General features: G+C 48.9%; 2 protein-coding genes across 3 annotated transcripts; one reads left to right on the top strand and one right to left on the bottom strand.

Annotated features, from left to right (window-relative positions):
• Window positions 1-604: 604 nt before the first annotated feature.
• ALDH1B1 (aldehyde dehydrogenase 1 family member B1) lies at window positions 605-5,603 on the bottom strand. 2 transcript variants are annotated; one of them, XM_041763053.1, is made up of 3 exons: window positions 5,434-5,601; window positions 4,910-5,110; window positions 605-3,246 (listed from the first exon to the last, which is right to left on the bottom strand). In XM_041763053.1, the coding sequence occupies exon 3, from the start codon at window positions 3,234-3,236 to the stop codon at window positions 1,683-1,685; it is 1,554 nt and encodes a 517-aa protein (XP_041618987.1). In that variant the 5' UTR covers window positions 3,237-3,246; window positions 4,910-5,110; window positions 5,434-5,601; the 3' UTR covers window positions 605-1,682. The 2 variants fall into 2 exon arrangements, with proteins under 2 accessions (XP_041618987.1, XP_041618989.1); XM_041763055.1 differs by lacking the exon at window positions 4,910-5,110 and having other exon boundaries at window positions 5,434-5,603.
• Window positions 5,217-22,464, top strand: LOC121495190 (myosin heavy chain IB-like). Its single transcript, XM_041762456.1, has 3 exons — window positions 5,217-5,253; window positions 5,383-5,695; window positions 22,109-22,464. The coding sequence occupies exons 1-3, from the start codon at window positions 5,217-5,219 to the stop codon at window positions 22,149-22,151; spliced, it is 393 nt and encodes a 130-aa protein (XP_041618390.1). The 3' UTR covers window positions 22,152-22,464.
• The last annotated feature ends 270 nt before the right edge of the window (window positions 22,465-22,734 follow it).

Genomic DNA, 22,734 nt, shown 5'->3' on the forward strand with positions numbered 1-22,734 from the left:
ACAACAAATACACTCAACTCTGAAGTTTAAAAATCTGGAAACCAGGGCTCCTGGGTGCCTCAGTCAGCTGAGCATCCAACTCTTGATTTCGGCTCAGGTCGTGATCTCAGGGTCCTGGGATCAGCAGGTGTCAGGCTCTGTGCTCCAGAGGGAGACTACTTCTCTCTCTCCCTCTGCCCACCTCCACCCCTCCCTCACATGCACAAGTACTCATGCATGCTCTCCCTCTCTCTCTCTCTCTCTCTCAAATCTTTAAAAAATAAAAATAAATAAAATTCTGGAAACCCCTAGCATGTCAGAATGGCTGTGATGCAGGGCTCTGCTTGAGGGGTGGTGTGCCTGGTTAGGGGCTGGGGGAGAGTGTGGAACCCTAAAATGGGGACCCAAATGGACTTGTTCTAGGCAGGAACCAGGACTTTTCTCTGTGGGCTTTCAGACTGCACTTTGTCACCCAGCCAAGGGAAAACAAAAATGCAACTAGAAATATTGGGGAGGGAACTTTTGCACCTGGCTGGGGTTGACTACATGACTACTTGTGTCCCTTCTGTTACCTCAACTCTAAAATTTTCAGTTAGAAGAGAATATTGGCACCCAATGGACTAGATTGGCAAACAACGTATGAATATCTTTTATTTGATTTTTAATTGAAATTAATTCACATATCATAAAAATCATCCTTTTATGTGAATCACCGTGCAATTCAGTACTTTTTAGTATATTCACAAAGTTGTGTGACCATCACTACTATCCATTTTCAGAACCCTTCGAAACTTCCCAAAAAGAAATCCTATACCCATTAGCAATTACTCCCCATTCCCTCCTCCCGCAACACCTGGCAATCACTCATATACTTTTTTGTCTCTGGATTTGCCTATCCTGGACATTTCATGTAAATGGAATCATACAATATGTGGCCTTGTATGTATGTCTGGCTTCTTTCATTCCGCCTAATGGTTTCAAGGTTCATCCATACTATAATGAATGTCAGTACATCATTCCTTTTTTTATGGCTGAATGGCACAAGGAATATTCCATGGAAACATTTCATTTATCCACTCACTAGCTGATGGACACTTGGGTTATTTATTTTAAAGGAATGGTTTATATAAATGCATTCTTTGCTCACTTGTCCCTCAAATTAAAGAAAATCAGCAGCAAAATGAAGGGTAAGCAAGCAAAATAGCCAGCAACTGGTACTTAAAGGAAAAGCATTCTTGATTTTTTAGGTTAAGTCATTGAAAAATGGGGCCAAGATTTGGCACCCACTTAGTTTGACACTCCTAATGCTTTCAAATCCTATGTCTGAACTGAGTCCATCTACTAAGCCATTAGGTTAATCCATTGGGAAGTCCTCGGATCAGAAGCAAGAACTAAAAGCCACTGCCCAGATCAGTAGTTTTACATCTATTTTCCAGACACTCCCAAGATTTCATGGAAATAACTCCGGGCCACCAAGGTGGCTGGGGCTGAGGCGCTATTAGATAGGACTCCAGGTCTGGCCCCCGGCCCTGCTTTACCAAGAGCAATTCTCATTTTAATTGTTTTATTTGTTGTGCTTCCCTATTAGAGTTCATATGGAACAAATAAAGTGGGGACTGAGGCTAAAAAAACTATTTGGCAACCATGGTCTAGGTGATTATGGAACCTGTGGACTGGAGGGGGGGTCCCTGTGGTAGCTTCTCTTACGAGTTCTTTTGCGGAATCTTGATGGTAACTGTCTTCACCTCCGTGTAAGCCTTAAGCCCATCCTCCCCCAGTTCCCGCCCATTGCCAGATTCCTTAAACCCTCCGAAGGGCGTGTGGCAGGTGATAATGTTGTAGGTGTTTACCCACACCGTGCCAGCCTGGAGCGCCTGCGTGAAGTACATGGCCTTGTCCAGGTCCTGGGTGAACACGGCAGCAGCCAAGCCGTACCTGGTGTTGTTGGCCCTCTCGATCACCTCCTCTATCTTCTTGAATTTAAATAAGGGCTGCACGGGCCCAAAGATCTCCTCTCTGGCGATCTTCATGTCATCCTGCACATCACCAAAGACTGTGGGCTTGATGAAAAAACCGCGATCCCCAAAACGCTCCCCGCCGCACAGCAGTCTGGCCCCCTCCTTCTGGCCGAGCGAGATGTAGTTCAGGATTCGTTCAAACTGCTCCTTGTCCACCTGGGGCCCCTGCTGGGTGTCCAGCTCAAAGGGGTTCCCGACTCTTCTCTGCTTAGCCTTCTCCACGGTTCGCTCCAGAAATTCATCATAGATGGATTCTTGGACGAAGGTCCGGGAGCCGGCACAGCAGCACTGGCCCATGTTGAAGAACAGGGCTTCGTGGCACTGCGCCACGGCGTGCTCCATGTCAGCGTCGGCCAACACGACGCTGGGGCTCTTCCCGCCCAGCTCCAGGGTGACCCTCTTCAGGTTGGAGTCGCCGGCCGCCTTCTGGATCAGGTGGCCCACCTCCGTAGAGCCGGTGAAGGCAACTTTGTCGATATCCATGTGCCGGGCGATGGCTGCACCTGCCGTGGGGCCGTAGCCGGTGACGATGTTGACCACCCCCGGGGGAAAGCCCGCCTCTTTGATGAGGGAGGCCAGGTACAGGGCGGAAAGGGGGGTCTGCTCCGCCACTTTCATGACCACGGTGTTGCCAGTGGCGAGCGCTGGGGCGAGCTTCCAGCCCTGCATGACCAAGGGGAAGTTCCAGGGGATTATCTGGCCACAGACACCAACCGGCTCATGCCGGGTGAAGCAGAAGTGCTCGCCATCCATGGGGATGGTCTTGCCGTGCCACTTGTCGGCCCAGCCAGCAAAGTACCGGTACACCTTGATGACCTCATCCAGGTCCAAGGCGTAAGACTCCTGGAAAGGCTTCCCGTTGTCCAAAGTCTCCAGTGAGGCCAGGTAGACGCGATCCCGCTCCACGAGGTCGGCCAGGCGGTTCAGCAGGCGGCCCCGCTCTGAGGCATCCATCCGGCGCCACGGAGACCCCAGGCGGAAGGCCTCGCGGGCTGCTTTCACTGCCCGGTCCACGTCAGCCCGGTCCCCTTCAGCCACATGGCCAATGACCTCTCCTGTGGTGGGGTTGACTGTCGGGAAGGTCTTCTTGCTGGCTGCGTCTTGCCACTCATTGTTGATGAACAGCTGGTTGTAGCGGATGTCCGGGTTCAGGATGGGGCTTGGAAGGGCTGCTGCGGAAGAGTAGGGGGCGGTCCTGCCACGGAGGCAAAGCAACCGGGGCGCCAGGAAGCGCAGCATGCTCTTGACTCTGCAGGGGGACAGGAGGAAGCAGAGGGAACAGGTGAGAGATGGCCAGGTGGTCACACAAAGGCCCACCAGCCCGGACGTTCTAAGATGCCAGCGTAAAGGTGCCACCTCTAAAAAAATGGATTGTCAAGGGTATAAAGGCCCTATGGAACCTCTGGTCCAACGCCCTCATGTCCCATCTATCCTCCAGCTCACTCTCTCACCTCTTCTGGGTCTTGGATCAAATGTCACCTGCTCAGCAAGGCCTTCCCTGATTGCCCTTTACAAAATTTATAAAACTGCCACCCTACTCACCGTCAGCGCCCTGTCTCCCCCATGCTTTATCTCTCCCCACCTGTGACACCAAATAGTATATTTACACACTTATGTGTACTTATGTGTTTATTGTCTGCCTCACCCCAGTAAAACATCAACTCTGAGAGGTCAGGCATTTTTTTTCCTGGTTCATTCACTGCTGTGTCCCTGATGCCTCAAAGTATGCCTGCCACAGAGCAGCTGCTCCACAGCTAGTTGCTCAGTGATACGCATCAAAATTTCCACAAACACTGTTCATAGTTTGACCTAACAATGGGGAAGAAACCAAAGGGGTTGAGAGACAGACTTGTTCTCTGAGACAAGGGCTTGCTTCACTTCACCCCCGTGCCTCAGTTTCCTCTTATGTGAAAGGCCTCATGGGGCTACACTGAATGGGGCTGTGCACTTAAAAAGCTTGCCAGCCCTCGACCCCAACACATCAGAGCCAGCAGCACCCTCAGGAACCAGCCTAGCCTGGCCCTCCGGGGCACAGGTCTCAGCTTCTCAGGAGGGTAGCAAGTCTCAGAGCTGCTGGAAAGAAGGGCCTGTTTATTCTTGCCTAAAACTCTGAAACATGCAGACTTTATTAAAAACAACAGCTATAACATTTAAACAGTATATAAAATGTATTCAATGAAATGCATTTCATACATATGTATGAATACAAATTCATGTATGAATTTCATACATAGGTGTATGAAATTCCTAGATTCATTGAAACAGTTACTCTTCAGCCATATCAACCCCTCCACCTTCTCTGTCTCACTTGAGTCTTGACCCATCCAGCAGCCAAGAGGAATTGCACCTGGCTTCTCCACCCCAACCCTCTGCCACGGGGCATCCTGGAAAGCAAAGCCCAGCCAGGTGCCTCAGCTTCATACAGAGCAGTGCTGCCCCAAGAAAGCCCTCCCTTGAAGGATAGTTGAGCCAGCAGACCTGTCAAGGGTGCATGCAAGTTCCATTCTGCTCAGTGCTCTGTCCCATGCTGGGACAGAAGCAGCTTTGTCTGAATCTGGGTCTGAGGCCGGGAGGGGACCCAAGGGAGGTTAAGTGGAGGTAACCAATCCATGGGGAGGTGGGGGTGGAGGGGCTAAACAGAGACACAGTCATAGACCAAGGTTGGCAAATCTTTCATGCTAAAAGCAAAGGCTGTTCCTCTTCTAGGGGCTTAAATGGGGTCCATGGTTGGAGCCTTCACTTGCATTTGGAAGATCACTGCTCGCAGCATACCTCGCTTGACAGTCTGCAGGCCATTTTCTTAGCACCTAAGTCCAGGAGACTCCCAGTAAACCCTGGAGTGATCTGGGCAGAGGATCATGACCCCCATTCTGGAAGAAGACTGGGATCAGAGAGAGAGGTCAGGGACTCACCGAGAACACACAGCAAGTAAGAACAGGAGCCTCAGCCTGGATTCCCACAGTCCTAGTTTTGTTTCCTCCTGACTGTGGGCGATTTCTTCCGGTTCCCAGCACTAGTGCCCACCGCGCCAAGCACCAGAGCTCTGGACCACCCTGTACGAGTGGCACCAACGGCAAGAGCGGCTCCTCCAATGAGGTGAATTAATAAGTGACCTGCAGTAACACTGGCTGTTAGCAAGGTTACACCCTTTCTGCGGGGAGGGTGCCTTGGCCTCCAGCAAGAGTGGGGTGGATGCGGCTCTAGGCCAGATTGGGCTGGATGCGCGGGAGCCCTGAGGTTGAGCTAAGGGGGGAAGGTTTGCTGGGATCTGCGTCCTGCGAGCCCCACAGCAACCACCCGGCGACCCGGGTGCAGGCGCAGGGGTGTTAGCGTCCAGGGGGTCCCACAGTGCACGCCTTGGGGTCCCTGGGGGTCCCCCCTCCAGGGCGGGCGGGGCGGGGCGCGGCGTGGGGCCCGAGGGGAGGGCGCTGGGTACCTGCGGCCGCCGGCTGGTCAGCCCCCGTGCGCTCCACTCCGGTGCGCTCCGCTCCGCCGCTGCTCGCTGCTCGCCCGGGCCGCCTCCGCGCTGGGCTCAGCCGCCGACCCGGCCGAGGCCGCTCCTCCCGCTGGCGGTGGGGGCAGGGCCCCCCTCCTCGCTCCCGGCTCCCCCCACCCGCGGAGACTCCCCGCGCGGGCTGCGGCCCCCAGGCGCTCGCGGGGGAGCGGAGAGACCCCGGGGCAGACCCTCGCCGCCACAGGTAGGCTGCAGCCGGGCGTGTGCTTCTACAGCCCCTGGGGACCCCTCGGTGCCGCCCCCTCTCGTTCCCCCCCCCACCCCGCCGCTCTACCCCCTGCCCTGCCCCGTACCTCTGAGATGTTCTTTGTGTGCTTTTTAAAAATGCATTTTCTGGGGCCTGGGACAAAAAGAATATATGCACAACCTAGAAAACTTGGAAAAGACGGAAAAGATTGCAAGAATTTTTTTTTTTTTTGATTGCAAGAATTTTAAGGAATACCTTCCATTGACAGTTTTTCTGTCAATTTCTGAGAAGACTGTTAAAATGCGTAAGGATTGTGCAGAGCTACTTCTTTGCATTCCGTCATTCCTTGCTTCATGTATTAGGTACATAATATGTTTATGATCATTAAGACTTACGTATTGACCTTACATCATTATGAAATTACATTTTTGACCTCTGGGGGAAAAAACAGCTTCAATCCTTTCACCCAAAAGGTGCCATTTATCTTGCAGGTATTTTTAACTGTATTTTTTTTTCAAAAATTCATTTAATACAAAAGAAATTATATGGTGACCTCTATTCTGCTGCCTGCTTTTTTTCCTTTGCTTTCTTTCTATCGTTCTTCCTGTCTTTTTACTTATTATGACTTATTGTGAACCTTTTCTCATGTCATGTTAACTAAAAGGCAACACTGGCCTCTCCCAAGTGGCACAGAATTCTGTGATAGGGTAGACAGTCCATGGACACTTAGCTTGTGGCCATCTTGTTGCCATAAAGCCTGAATGCACATCTCTGACTCACTCGGCCTCCACTGCGCCTTCCCTCTGGTTGGAGAGGGTGGTGGGAACCTAAGAGCTGTGTTCCCACCCTTGTTTGCAGCTAGAGTCCTGTGCTAATAACTAGGTGCTTCTGATTTAGCGACACCCCTGCCAAATGTGGAAGGGGGAGGGTACTGTCCCGCCCCTTTGAGGGCATCGCTGACATGATGGCAGGTTTGAGGATTTTCTGCATTAGCCTTCCTGGTCCCTTCTCCAGCTTCCTGGATACAGGGTGGCAGCTGTGGGTGCCACCCCTAGACTCGGATCACCTGCTCTTTGAATCATGGCTGCAGGGCTGTGCCTGCAGCTAACCAGCTCCAGAGGTGGCCTCACACAGTAATGACACTGGTGGGCCACATCCATCTGGTGCTGGGACTCTGTCCTGGAGGTCTGGCTCTCCCTCCAGCCCTTCCAGCAATTCGGTCATCACCTGAATCAGTAGTTTCAAATCCCTGCTTCTGCACATATTGAGTATTCCTGTTTTCCTGCTTGAACCTGACTGACTCACATTATTGTTTCCTTAAGCTACATCTCTTTGGAATCTTTTGTTACCATGTCACCCTTAGCATGTTTACATCCTTGGACGCAAAATGTAGTTCTTTGCTCAAAGCAGCCCATCCCGCGTCTTGCCACGGCTATGTTCATGGCTTCCTCCGGCTCCCCCAGCAATGGTGTAGTCCCTTGCAGAGCCCTTCCGCCTCCCCCACAGCACATGGCCAACCCTGTACCCCTTGGGCACTTGGCACTCCATGATGGACTGACTTAATAATAATTCAGTCAATTATTAACAGCCTCATTGACAGAAGCAGTGAGTCCACAACAAGAGAAGTATCACTTTTCATGCTGCTAAGAAAGCTGTGGCAGGTGAGAGGCCAGTGGCAGACAGGAAGTGGCCCCATAGGGAGAGGTTGAAGGCTGTGTCCTGCGAAGAACAGCCGAGAAAGAACTGGTGTGTCCATTCCTTAGAACCCACGGGACAAGTTTGCACCCTCCAGATCTCCAAAGGACAAAAACAGGCATCTGTGGAGTGAGGGGCAGTTACAGGGAGCAGAGGAAGAACTTCCTGCCGGGCGCCTGGGTGGTTGAGCATCTGCCTTCGGCTCAGGTTGTGATCCCGGGGTCCTGGGATCAAGTCCCACATCAGGCTCCTTGCAGGGAACCTGCTTCTCCCTCAGTCTGTGTCTGTCTCTGCTTCTCTGTCTGTGTCTCTCATTAATAAATAATAAATAAAATCTTTTTTAAAAAAGAACTTCTTGACAAAGTAGAGCCAGCTAAGGAAGGATAGGAGGGGCTGCTTTGAAAGGCAGGGAACCAAAAAGAAAAAAAAAAAATAAAGGCAGTGAACCGCAACCCCCCACCCCCCATCACTGGAGGAATACAAGAGGAGATTGACAACCATTTGGCAAAACCCTATACAAGGGAGCACTAAATAAGGACTGAAGAAGACAGGTCTCTTCCAGACTTAGATGTGCATCAGAATTGCCTAAAAAGTATCCCCCCAAAAAATCCTAAAACCAAAAAAAACCCAACCTCACAATCTCTCTAGGTCTTACCTTCAGAGATTTTAAATTTTTAGGTGTTGGTTGAGACCCAGGATTTTTTTTTTTTAAGTTCTCCATATGCTCTTGGTATACAACTATATTTGGGGAGGACCGACCTATCTGCTCTTTGGGGATTCTGTGACTACCATGGATGGTTTTCAGAAAGGCACTAATCCAGTGAATGCTTTGTCTCTATCTATAGAGTCCATTCAGCATGCCCACCCTTGACATTTCATAAGCTGTGGCTGTCATCAGAACTCACCAAAGTTGTCCCATTGAAAGGCATTTGTAAAAGCATCCAAAAAGTTAAAAAGCAAAAACCTTCCACAATGCTTGACATTTATAGTTTAGAGACAAGGACACATGTGCCGTGGTTCAGGGTAAAAGGCATAAATTATTTTTGCGGAGAGTTGACTATTGTTCAGGAATGTTTTCGATTCAGCTTCCTAATTGGCAAAAAAAGATCCAGGCCTCTATAACGGATGTTGGGCCTGGAGCCACTGTGAGTGTTTGGACTAAAAGGATTGGAGGGGAAATAGTGAGATAACACAAGCCACAGCCAGGTCATTGTCAGCAAGGAATGTCACCCAGGGATGTGTTTACACTGGCCTGGTGGGAGAAGAGAAGCTATTTCTATCCTTCAGCATTTTGGGGCCTTATATGTCTAGGAAGTTACTAGAGAAGATTCCTGGCTCTGAGACAATGAACAGATGAGACAGATTCCGAACAAAAAGACATGCAAGCTGCACGGGGCATTTATTCTCCACGAGCCCGACAGGTGCCCCTGCTCTCTGCCTTTGAACTGGAGATGGAAACTGGGTCAAGATAGTGAGGGAGCTGCAGGGAATGAAAATTTAAAAATAAAAGTGGATGTAAAAGCAAACGAGAATAAACCCTTTGCCTCCCTGTCCTTTTCTCCTGAGTGAACCTCTATACTCTGTGAAGTTTACATTGTGTGAACACGACCAAAGTCTGAATGTTGTCAAACCAAACAACCAGCCCTGAGTACTGACCACTAATTCCATTTCCCTTCCACCTGCCTGCCTTCCTTCCTCCTACCCTCCCTCTGCACCTCAGGTTATAGTTGAGTAAACTGTGAGCCAAAAAGGGAGAGGGACTTGCCCAAGGACCCACAGGAGGTGTGTGGCCAGAGTTCAAGCTAAATCCCGGCTCTCGCACAAACACACAAATCACAGGGACATGGAAGTAGAATGTGGGGCAGCGCAGGGCATCTGTCGTTAAGGATCATGAGGTAGGGAGATTATACCGGATGAGAGGGGTGGGTGCAATGGAGTCACAAGGATCCTTATCGAAGAGGGATGGGGATATTAGCATCAGAGGAGATGTGATAGAGGCAGAGGGTGGAGTCATGCAGCCGTGAGCCAAAGCACGCAAGCAGCTGGAAAAGGCAAGGGAACAATTTTCCCACAGTGTCTCCAGAAGGAACACAGCTCTGCCAACACCTCCATTTTAGTCCAGTGACACACATTTCAGAGCCCACAGAACTGTAAGATAAGCTAGTATTGTTTTAAGCCATTAAGTTTGTGATAATTTATAATAGCTAACAAATGGAAAACAAATACATTGGCTCACTCATTTATAGCCCTTGTAGTCATTCGAGTTCATGGGCTCTGGTCTAGCTGGAGCAGGCCTAGTGGTCAACAGCCTTCCACTGTACAGATGCCACAATTACAGCGGACGTTGTTTCTTTTGCTCACCCAGCATTCCTCTGTTCTGAAAAGGGACCTTCTTCTGCCTCCACCCCAATCATATTTTTGAGTCAGAACTGCCCGTCATAGCATAGTCCATATCCTGGGGAGCTCATTAATCCCTGTTAACTATAAATGCCTTCTATTCTGCATTTCTAACAAGTTACTCAGGGATGCCAGTGCTCCTAGTGCCAAGACCAGGCCTCATACAGCAAGGGTAGAGTGTGAAGGACGAGCAAGGGGTAATGAAGAAGCAGGTGAAAGTTGCAGGTAACAGGGACAGGCATAGGCATAGCATAGGCCTTGAGATGGGAGAGAGGTCAAGTGCATTCAAGGAACTGGGAGAAGACAGACAAGAGAGGTGAAGGGGCAAATAGCTCTGGAAGAGGCTGGAGGTGTGGGGAAGGGGCCAGACTCTTCTGGAGGCCCAAGTAAGATCTCTGACCCCTGGGCCAGGCCCCGGGGATAAACCTAATGTGGTTCTATCCTGGAGTTCCTCTGCGCTTGACCCGACCACACTGCTGGCATAAACTACCATACACCTCTGGTAGAGAGTAGCTCCAAGCTCTGTGGAAGAACAGAGGAGGGACCCTGAGTTCCTCCCACCTGGGACCTCTCGGGAGATTACTTTTCAGCTGAAGTCTGTGTCAGTTAGAACTAGTTCAGACACAGGGGCACCTGGGTGGCTCAGTAGTTGAGCGTCTGCCTTTGCCTCAGGTCATGATCCCGGGATCCTGGGATCGAGTCCTGCATCGGTTCCCCGCAGGGAGCCTGCTTCTCCCTCTGCCTGTGTCTCTGCCTCTCTCTGTGTGTCTTTCATGAATAAATAAATAAAATCTGTTTTTTAACGATTTTATTTATTTATTCATGATAGACATAGAGAGAGAGAGAGAGAGAGGCCGAGACACAGGCAGAGGGAGAAGCAGGCTCCATGCCAGAAGCCCGATGTGGGACTTGATTCCGAGACTCCAGGATCACGCCCTGGGCCAAAGGCAGGTGCTGAACCACTGAGTCACCCAGGGATCCCAAATAAATAAAATCTTAAAAAAAAAAAAAAAGAAATAGTTCAGACACAGATCATTAAACAGTGGTTCTCAACTGTGACTACATGGTAGTAGCATCACCTGGACAGCTCTTTACAGCATCAATGCCTGAGCAACACTTCTGATCCCCAGTCAGAATCCTTTGGTGTTGTACAAGGTTGTCTAATTTTCCTCATTGTCATTTGGGTTTTTTTAAAGATTTTATTTATTTATTCATGAGAGACACAGAGAGAGAGAGAGAGGCAGAGACACAGGCAGAGGGAGAAGCAGGCTCCATGCAGGGAGCCGGAAGTGGGACTCAATCCCAGGTCTCCAGGATCATGCCCTGGGCTGAAGGTGGTGCTAAACTGCTGGGCCACCAGAGCTGCTCTTGATTTTGTTTTTTAGCTCCTCTACTGACTCCAGTATGTAGCTTTTTGTGGACTCCTGAAATTAGAGACAACCCAAAATAAAAGTGGCTTAAGAGAGAAGCAAACTTTTCCTCTCACTTCAAAGAAGTGCAGAGATGGGCTGTCTGGGGTGGATGGAGCTCTGCTTTGCCTTCCTTCCTACGGCACAGAATTCCACTAGAGTTTTGAGGAAGAAGGAGGCAAGTTGAAAGGATCCAGTTTGCAATTTAAAGATTATTCTGGTTGTAGTGTGTGTCTCTTCTAGATTCCTAGGGGGTAGAGATGATTCCAAGTTATACTACCCAAAACAGCAGGTGTCAAGAACTACTTAAGCTGGCTGCTGATGGGCACAGAGAGGTCATTATATTTATTTCTGTGTATACTTAAACTGGTTCATAATAAAAAGTCAAAAAACGTGATAGGATTATGTCACCAGATCATTAGAATCTGTCCTCCTGGATCAAAGGCTCTGCAATGGATCTGTCCCTTCGTGCCCCTCATGGGTGGGCCTGAGGGGTCTATGTCTTTATCTAAACGCACAGTTAATTATTGGACAGCAATCACAGAACAGGGCCAGGGTGGCACCAGGGGCAAGGGGATGGGTGTGTGTGACCTTGGGTAGCTTCCTTCTCCCAGCCCCAGTCCTCCCCACTGTCAAAGGAGGGGCTACAAGCTATGAGATGCACAGAAGGGCCATTGGAGGATCAGGGCCCAGGAGGTTATGGTTTGGCTGATAAATTGTTAGCAGAGTCCTTGGACCACAAACTTCGGCCCCACACATGTGCTAGTTGTAAAACCGTCAGTTGACTTTCCCATCCTGTTATCACCGCTGGTTCTAGGCTGTAATGAGGCAATGACTGAAGTACAAAATGTTGGCAGACGCCAAGGGTATTTTTACACACTTGCTGGCCTGAGATGCTGCCCTGCCGTTAGTGACACTTGGGGCAGATTTGCCAATGAATGTGCAAGGAAGGGCTTCCTAGCTCCAGGAACACCGGACCAGAGCAGGGGAGTGGGGACGAGCCACTGCTCAGGATACCCTTGCCTTTCTCCTCCTGCTTCCAAGACTGTTTCCACACTAATAAGCATCTGCTTCCATCTTTCCTCTCTTCACTCAGCATCTATTAGGGATGACCCTGGTGCAGAGACCCTGGCAGTGCAGAGATGAACCAGGCACTATCCCCGTCCTCAGGCCTTTGAGGCAGATTGGGAGGCACACAGATGTGGAAACTGGTGCATTTCTCTTACACAGTGTCTCTGTGAGAAAGCCCCAGGGTGCCAAGAGAGCAAAAAGAAACAAGAAATAGAACACGATAAAGCCTGGGAAGGTCTTGGGAGACTTCCTGGAGGAGGTAATACTTGATCTGAATATTGAAAGCTGAAGAGGGCCAGGGGAGAGATGGCATTTCTGGAAAGCTGAGTTATAGGTGCAAAAGACCAGAAACGAGGGGTGGCCTGGGTGGCGTGGGGAGCTGTGAGTAGTTCCTGCTCGCAGGTATTTAGGATGGGATGGGCAAGGTGGGGTGCAGTAAGAGAGCCAAGGCTGGATTGGGGAGGGTGACATACCAGGAGGGGTCTGAAGTATCATATCATGCTAAGGAGTTTCAATGTTATCCCGAGGAGACACAGGAGGACTTGTGACTTGGTTAGGTGAGAACCATTTCATTTCATTGGATCCTGTGATAGTGAGTGAGGATTAGGGTGAGTAGAGACATGCCAGTAGCAGTGACTTGTATAAAATGGGAGTTGATTTCTCTAAATAAGAAAAATAATAAAAAAAAGAAAAAGAAAAGAAAAATAAGCCCAGGGGGAAGCCCGGGTGGCTCAGCGGTTTAGCGCTGCCTGCAGCCCAGGATGTGATCCTGGAGACCCGGGATGGAATCCCACGTCGGGCTCCCTGCATGGAGCCTGCTTCTCCCTCTGCCTGTGTCTCTGCCTCTTTCTCTCTCTGAATAAATAAATAAATAAATAAAATATTAAAAAAAAAGAAAAAAGAAAAAGAAAAATAAGCCCAGAGGTAAGCAGTGCAGGGAGGCGATAAATGATCCTCAAGTATATGCATCCCCCCAACTCACCAATTGGTCATCCTTAGCAGTAAGCATTGCCTTTGTGGTTTGAAATAGCAGCTACTACATCCACATTTCAGGTGGCAGGAGGGAGGGAGGGAAGGATGAGGACATTTTAAAAGGCTCTGCTTTTTAGGAAAAGTCCCCAAAACTGCCACCATTTGCATTCTTTTGGCCAGAACTTCATCACATGGTACAGCTAATTATAACGAGGCTGGGACGTGCAGGCTTAATCCTGGTGGTCATTTGGAGAGATCCCATTTCTGTGGTTCTATGGGAAGACAGATACTGGGGCATAACCAGGAAGCTCTGCAACAGACCCTCCTAACTCTGCTTCAAAAACAAGCATTATCAGCTCCGGTGGACAGATAAGGACACTGAAGCTCAGAGAGTGAAAATGATTCACTCGTTAGTGGTGCACCTGAATTGCAAAACTTGGCTTTGATTGCCACAGTCTTAAGCACTAGGCAAGCTACTGGAGGTGACTGACCTGGGCTGAGCCTCCCCTCTCTGAATCTGGTTTCAAAGATCCTGCCACGCCTGCCTGAGTGGGTTATCCGGGAGAAGCAGCCCCTACCTGGGAGGACTACCATGATGGCTGATACTACGCTTCACCTTACAGAATCAGGGACAGAGCAGGGAGCAAGGGGGCCCTTGAGTTTCTGGTCCAATGTTGCCATTTTACATATGGGGAGACTGTGGCCCAGGGAAGGACTTCTCCAGGTCCTTCAGGGAGTCCATGGTAGGGAAGGAGGCTTGGACTAGCATTCATAGCAAGTCTTATTTATTATTCACCTGGTATCTAGTGTGGTGTTTACACAACCTTTTCATATAGGCTGCATCCTGGTTAAGGCCACAGATGCAAGTTGGGGAAATTGCCGTAGGGTGGAATAAGAAAGGTGTTTCCCATTGTACCTCTGTTCATAAGAATTATGGGGCATGGAATATTCCTTCCCCAGGACAGAGCAGTTATGTCTGCAACAATGGGGAGGATGGAACCACAGATGAGAGAGGACGCAAGATGTAGTGGGCAGAGACCTGGGCTTGGGGCCAGAGGCCTGGGTTCCATACTACCTGCCTCACTGTGGGCCCTCTGGGCCTAAATGTCCATATAGTGAGGGGACTGGGCTAGACCACAGACCCAAATGAAGTCTTACACAGAAGGTCAATGTCAGGGTGCCTGGGTGGCTCACTCAGTTAAGAGTCTGCCTTTGGATCTATACCCTAAAAACCACAGAACACTTCTGAAAGAAATTGAGGAAGACACAAAGAGTTGGAAAAATATTCCATGTTCATGGATTGGAAGAATTAACATTGTGAAAATGTCTATGCTACCCAGGGCAATTTACACGTTCAGTGCAATCCCTATCAAAATACCATGGACTTTCTTCAGAGAGTTGGAACAAATCATCTTAAGATTTGTGTGAAATCAGAAAAGACTCTGAATAGCCAAGGGAATATTGAAAAAGAAAACCAGAGCCGGGGGCATCACAATGCTGGATTTCAGGTTTTCCTACTACAAAGCTGTGATCATCAAGACAGTGTGGTACTGGCACAAAAACAGACACAAAGATCAATGGAACAGAACAGAGAACCCAGAAATGGGCCCTGAACTCTATGGTCAACTAATATTCGACAAAGCAGGAAAGACTATCCACTGGAAAAAGGACAGTCTCTTCAATAAATGGTGCTGGGGAAATTGGACATCCACATGCAGAAGAATGAAACTAGACCACTCTCTTACACCACACACAAAGATAAACTCAAAATGGATGAAAGATCTAAATGTGAGACAAGAATCCATCAAAATCCTAGAGGAGAACACAGGCAACTCCTTTTTGGAACTTGGCCACAGCAACTTCTTGCAAGATACATCCATGAAGGCAAGGGACACAAAAGCAAAAATGAACTATTGGGACTTGATCAAGATAAAAAGCTTCTGCACAGCAAAAGAAACAGTCAACAAAACTAAAAGACAACCTACAGAATGGGAGAAGATATTTGCAAGTGACCCATCAGATGAAGGGCTAGTACCCAAGATCTAGAAAGAACTTATGAAACTCAACAGCAAAGAAACGAACAGTCCAATCATGAAATGGGCAGAAATTTCACCAGAGAAGACATAGACAAGGCCAACAAGCACATGAGAAAATGCTCCGCATCACTTGCCATCAGGGAAAAACAAATCAAAACCACAATGAGATACCACCTCACACTAGTGAGAAGGGGGAAAATTAACAAGACAGGAAACAACAAATGTTGGAGAGGATGTGGAGAAAGGGGAACCCTCTTGCACTGTTGGTGGGAATGTGAACTGGTGCAGCCACTCTGGAAAACTGTGTGGAGGTTCCTCAAAGAGTTAAAAATAGACCTGCCCTATGACCCAGCAATTGCACAGCTGGGGATTTACTCCAAAGATACAGAGGCAGTGAAACAACGGGACACCTGCACCCCGATGTTTCTAGCAGCAATGTCCACAATAGTCAAGCTGTGGAAGGAGCCTCGGTGTCCATCGAAAGATGAATGGATAAAGAAGATGTGGTCTATGTATACAATGGAATATTCCTCAGCCATTAGACACGACAAATACCCACCATTTGCTTCAACGTGGATGGAACTGGAGGGTATTATGCTGAGTAAAGTAAATCACTCAATCGGTGTCCTTCAATCGGAGAAGGACAAACATTATATGGTTTCATTCATTCAGAGAATATAAAAAATAGTGAAAGGGATTATAAGGGAAAGGAGAGAAAATGAGTGGAAAATATCAGAGAGGGTGACAAACTATGAGAGACACCTAACTCTGGGAAACGAACAAGGGGTAGTGAAAGGGGAGGTGGGCGGGGGGATGGGGTAACTGGGTGAGGGGCATTGAGTGGGGGCACTTGGCAGGATGAGCACTGGGTGTTATACTATATGTTGGCAAATTGAATTCCAATTTAAAAAAATACAAAAAAAAAAAAAAAAAAAAGAGTCTGCCTTTGGCTCGGGTCATGATCCCAGGGTCCTGGGACTGAGCCCCAGGTTGGGCTCCCTGCTCAGTGGAGAGTCTGCTCCTCCCTCTCCCTCTAACCCTCCTCCCTACTTGTGTTCTCTCTCTCTCTCTCTCTCTCTCTCTCTTTCTCTCTCCCTCCCTCCCTCCCTCCCTCCCTCGTAGATAAATAAAATCTTAAAGAAAAAAAAAGGTCAGTGTCAATCCAGGTGAAAAGGAGCTGCTCCCTGGACCTCCCCACCCCCAGAGGACCCCTGAGGCAGCTCCAGGGGTCTCTGTGGCTCCATCATCCCTCCCAGCTCTGTTCCTGGGCTGAGGTGTCTAGGAATGTTCAGAGGAGAGGCAGCATAAAGCGACTCAGGGGCAGGAACCAGGGCGTGTGGCCTCCACCTGGCCTGGTGAGAATCCTTCACAGGATATAGAGGACAGCTGGCCAGGTCTGTCCTCCCAGGACCAACTTTTTGGACCAAATGACCTGCTACAAAGGAGGGTGGGTGGACAGATCAGGGATCCCTTTCTGGGCAGTGACTTCCCAGGGCTGTGAGTTTGTCCCTTACCCCACTCTGGTGTGTAAAGGGTGGGAGAGGCTCCTCAGGCAGACAATACTGTACCAGGTGGTGCTTGAGCCTATGGAGGAGCTAGGTGTGCCATTCAAAACCTGAACACCAGAAGTCCACACGGACTAGGAACATAGAGCCTGCTGGGCCAGGCAGGACTCCTTTGGATGCTGAGTCATGAGGAGGTTTGGGGGGGTCTCAGGGCAGTGGTTAGGAGGCCAGAGTAGATACAGGTAGGCTCTTGGGGGCTCAGACACTGGCTGCTTACAAATTGGTTGGTGATCATTTCATATGAAAGCACCCATATGGCAGTACTAGCACTTTTCACCTGGGAAAATGAATCCTGCAATGTCATTTATGACTTGAGCCAAAGGGGTTATCACTGTGACAGGAAGAATATGAACTAGGAGTGTTGTTACCCTGATTGTACAGGACAGGAGATTGAATCCCAAGCAGGGACAGAGACTTGCCCCAGGCCAGGCAGAGAGACCCTGGCAGTCAGGGCAGGGCATGATGGAGGAGAACCCCAAGTCTCTGTCTCTGCACCCTGAAGCCACCACACTATGCTGGTGGCCTTGGAGGTGTAATTACTGCCTGCTGGGGACAGATCAGTGCCTTTAATAGGCATGTTTATTTAAAGGGCTTCCAGACTCTCAACACCTAGAAGGAAAGAAGAGATAATTCAATCTTGTTTTCAAGCAAAAAGAAAAGCAAAGAGGAGGGGTATGAGGGCGCCGAATCATCCCCCAGTTGAGGGGGCCAGAGTCTCAGACTGCATCCCACCAAAGCCATCTCTGCCGGGGACAAAGGAGCTGCTGTACTGAGCGGGGCTGTTTCTTCTCCAAACCACATTTGCAAGCCTGTTTAATCATTGTCTTCTAATCAGCGCCACCATTCTGCGCTTCACAGAGCAGCGGGGGCTGGCAGAGAGGGCCCTCCTGCTCCAGATGTACAGGCTTCAGGCCCCACCAACAGGGGTCTGCCCCTGCTTCTTGTCTCCACTCCTGCTCCCGGGGCTTGCAGTCCCTGGGCTCCATTCCAAAGTGATCTCGAGCTGGGAAACTATTCCTGCCTCCAGCTGAAGAGCATTGAGGAGCATAGTAGAGGAAAAGCAATTATTTTTGAAAACTCGAGGTCACCCCCTCAGGGAGCCCTCAAGTCCATAGTAAACCGAACTCCTGGTTTTAAAACCTGAAGGATTTTTAAAATCTTCCTCTGCCTGCCAAATAGGCTCTACCCTTTCTGAGTATGCGTAAATGGGTAATTTCTTACAACCTTAAGGCATGCTGGGAGCAAGATACTCACGCAGGTGACACTGAACCAGGTGCTTGGCCTGTGCTTTGAGTGGCATGGGAATCCCATGAAGCCAGAGAGATGTCTGATTAGATCCTGCCTTATGTCTCCCTGGAATTTGAAATGCTTGATTTAGGGACACCTGGGTGGTTCAGTGGTTGAGTGTCTGCCTTCGGCTCAGGGTATGATCCCGGGGTCCTGGGATCAAGTCCTGCATAGGCTCCCTACAGGGAGCCTGCTTCTCCCTCTGCCTATGTCTCTGCCTCTCTCTGTGTCTCTCATGAATAAATAAATACAATCTTTTAAAAAATGAAATGTTTGATTTAAGTATACCTGAAAATGTCACCATATTAGTGATCTACTGAACCTTTCTATTTATCCTGAAAATTTTAGAAGTGGATAAGGTAGAGGGTGCTGAAAGATATCTGTCAGATTATTGAAGTATAATATTACTTAACATTTGTTGAGGGCTTATCCTGTGCCAGGCACTTTACACATGTTGCCTGGTCAAGGCTCATCACACCCACATATAGGTAACCGACCTCTGATTTCTATCTCCAAGGAGGAACAGATTTAGAGGGGTGTTGCCTGGCCACACGTTAGAATCACCAGGGGGTTTATAAAAACACCGATGCCCAAGTTCCACCCCAGACCACCTGAGTCAATCTTCAGGGATGGAGCCTGATCACGGGTATGATTTGAAGTGTTCTGGGTGATTCTAATGTGTGAGCAGAGTTGAGAAGATGGTGTTGTATAATCTGCTCAAAGTCGCCCAGCTAAAGAGTGGTGGACTCTAACCCAGCATGTCTAACTCCCCAGGCCTCATCTGAATATACCGCTAATCAGTGTCATCCGTTACCTTCTCAGAGGAACTAGGGATTTAGTTTCTTTTCCCCTTAACAACAAAGGCATATGTGAGCCTGAAACCTCTAGCAGCTCTGGAAGCAGATGTGTTTATTTCCTGCTCTAAATCTTCCTGATTGTACCAAATGAACGTGACACAGTGTATTAATTTGCTATTGTCCCCTGATACAAATGGCCACAAACTTATGGTTTGAAACAATGCAGGTTTATTCCCTTACAGTTCTGGAAGTCAGAAGTCTGAAATCAGTTTCACTGACCAAGTCAAGGTGTCAGGGCCAAACTCCCTCTGTTCTCCCTCTAAGGGAGAATCCATCTCCTTGCTATTTTCAGGGTTGTTTTGTTTTATTTTGTTTTAAGGATTTTATTTATTTATTCATGAGAGACAGAGAGAGAGAGAGAGAGGCAGAGAGAGGCACAGGCAGAAGGAGAAGCAGGCTCCATGCAAGCAGCCCGATGCGGGACTCGATCCCAGGACCCCAGGATCATGACCTAAGCCAAAGGCAGATGCTCAACCACTGAGCCACCCAGGCGCCCCGTTTTCAGTTTCAAAACTGTTTTTTTTTTTTTTTTGGCTCCTTGGCTCATGGCCTCTTCCTTGATCTTCAAAGTGAGCAGCACAGTATCTGCCTATTTCTCTCTCTCTTTTTAAAATATTTTATTTACTTATTTGAGACAGAGGGAGAGAGAGAGACAGAGACAGAGCAGGAGCAGAGAAGGGGGGGAAAGGGAGAGGGAGAAGCAGACTTCCTGCAGAGCAGGGAGCCTGACAGGGAGCTCGATCCCAGTACTCCGGGATCATGACCTAAGCTGAAAGCTTGACCGACTGAGCCGCTCAGGTGCCCCCTTTTATAAGGATCTGCCTTTTATAAGGACCCTTGTGACTGCTTTTAGGGTCCACTTAGATAATCCAAAAAGTCTCCCCATTTTAAGATCTTTGGCTTACTCACATCTGCAAAGACCCTCTTCCATTTTACAGTCAGCCCCAGGGGCATGGTATGCGACTTTATAATCTGTCCTTGCCCCTGCATTAATCAGCCCACGGCTACAAGGCAGCTGACTTAAGTGAAACCAGAAAAAATCCATCATAAAGGAAAGAGACGGGTCAAAAATCAGGGAAAAACAAAGCATTCCGCTGACAATAAAATGATGGAAAGGGGGCCCATCAAGGTCTCTCACAAACAACTGTGGTAAGATCTAATATTATCGGGGCACCTGGGTGGCTCAGTGGCTAAGTGTCTGCCTTTGGCTCAAGTCCTGGTCCTGGGATTGAGCCCCATGTGGGCCTCCCTGCTGGGTGGGGAGTCTGTTTCCCCCTCTACCCCCCCCCCCACTTATGCTCTGTCTCTGTCTCTCTCAAATAAACAAATAAAGTCTTTTTTTTTTTTTTAAAGGATCTAATATTATCTGGGACCTCTAGAGAAAATAGAGACAAGCTCCTCAATTTGTTTTTTTTAATTTGTTTTTATTGCAGTTCGATTTGCCAACATATAGTATAACACCCAGTGCTCATCCCGTCAAGTGCCCCACTCAGTGCCCGTCACCCAGTCACTCCATTCCCCCACCCACCTCCCCTTCCGCAACCCTTTGTTCGTTTCCCAGAGTTAGGAGTCTCTCATGGTTTATCTCCCTCATTTTTCCCACTCAGTTCCCTCCTTTCCCTTATAACCTCTTTCACTATTTCTCATATTCCCCATATGAATGAGACCATATAATGTTTGTCCTTTTCTGATTGACTTACTTCACTCAGCATAATACCCTCCAGTTCCATCCACGTCAAAGCAAGTGGTGGGTATTTGTCGTGTCTAATGGCTGAGTAATATTCCATTGTATACATAGACCACATCTTCCTTATCCATTCATCTTTCAGTGGACACCGAGGCTCCTTCCACAGTTGGGCTATTGTGGACATTGCTGCTAGAAACATCGGGGTGCAGGTGTCCCGTTGTTTCACTGCCTCTGTATCTTTGGGGTAAATTCCCAACAGTGTAATTGCTGGGTCGTAGGGCAGGTCTGTTTTTAACTCTTTGAGGAACCTCCACACAGTTTTCCAGAGTGGCTGCACCAGTTCACATTTCCACCAACAGGGCAGGAGGGTTCCCCTTTCTCCGCATCCTCTCCAACATTTGTGGTTTCCGGTCTTGTTAATTTTCCCCATTCTCACTGGTGTGAGGTGGTATCTCATTGTGGTTTTGATTTATTTTTCCCTGATGGCAAGTGATGTGGAGCATTTTCTCCTGTCAAGCTCCCCAGTATGGTCTTCTTAGCCTAATGAAGGTGTTGCCTCAGGTAAAGCTGTTTATTCCTTTGAAGGAAGGCTCAGAAAAGCCAGGTGTGGGGGCAGCCCCGGTGGCTCAGTGGTTTAGCGCTGCTTTTGGCCCAGGGCGTGATCCTGGAAACCCAGGATTGAGTCCCAGGTCTGGCTTCCTGCACGGAGCCTGCTTCTCCATCTGCCTGTGTCTCTGCCTCTCTCTTTCTCTCTCTCTCTCTCTCTCTGTCTCTCATGAATAAATAATAATAAAATCTTAAAAAAAAAAAAAAGAGCCAGATGTGTTGTCAAGTGCTCTTCTGCTAACAGAGGAATTTGAGGGGTGGATCCCCTCACCTCTAGAGATTAGGGGTTAGGCTAATGTTGCCCTCTAGTGTCTACAATAGGGGGCGACCAGAGGTCCCATGTTGAACTAACCGATCATTGGTCCTACACTAACAAATACGCTGTCTCGCTCTAACAGCTTCTGGAGCTGCATGCATACTTATCTATGGAAACCTCTTGAAATCTGGTGGAGAAACAAAAAATAAATAACAAATTGGTGGTAAATTTCAGGCAAAGACCCTCACGGGGAGATACCCTCATTCATACTTCTATTCGGGTTCAAAGCCATCTGTGATTCGGCTGACGGCAACAGGAGTGAAATCATGTTGGTTGATATTAGTTTGGTCTGAATGAAAATTTGGTTAAGAAAAAAAAAATGCTGTAGCATGCTACCCAAGAGAGCCCCCGAAGAGCCCTGGCTCATGGCACCCACACCCTGCCCACCTTGCGTAGCCCCATCCCGCACACGTGAGCGATGGTGAGTGATGGTGCCGTGTCACACCCGAGATTAGATCATGGAAGACTGAGGCGTCTGTCTTGGGCTTTTTCTCTCTGATCTCCTCCTCCAGGGAAGCACGCTGCCATATGAGCTTTGGGGACACGCACCTCTGACAAGCTGTGGCGTCCTTTCAGGCTGTCAACATCCCATAAGCGCACTTGGAAGTGGATCCACCAGCGCAGGCAAGTCGTCAGGGGGCTGCCAATGGCTTGGTCACAACCCCATGAGAGACTTGGAGCCAGAACCAGCCAGCTAAATCATTCCTGGATTCCTGCCCCTCAGTAACTTGTTTAAAAGTGCTAAGTCTGGGTACGCCTGGGTGGCTCAGCAGTTGAATGTCTGCTTTTGGCTCAGGTCCCGATCCCATGCAGGATGAAGTCCCGCATTGGGCTTTCTGCGTGGAGCCTGCTTCTCCCTCCGCCTATGTCTCTGCCTCTCTCTGTGTGTCTCTTATGAATAAATAAATATTTTCAAGTGCTGAGTTTATTTTCTTTTTAAGATTTTATTTATCCATGAGAGACCAGAGAGAGCAAGGCAGAGACACAGGCAGAGGGAGAAGCAGGCTCCATGCAGGGAGCCTGATGTGGGAACTCGATCCCGAGACTCCAGGATCACGCCCTGGGCCGAAGGCAGGTGCTTAACCGCTGAACCACCCAGGGATTCCCAAGTGCTAAGTTTAGGGGCAATCTGTTATGC

This window comes from Vulpes lagopus, chromosome 7 (genome assembly GCF_018345385.1).
Source record: "Vulpes lagopus strain Blue_001 chromosome 7, ASM1834538v1, whole genome shotgun sequence".
NCBI lineage: Eukaryota > Metazoa > Chordata > Mammalia > Carnivora > Canidae > Vulpes > Vulpes lagopus.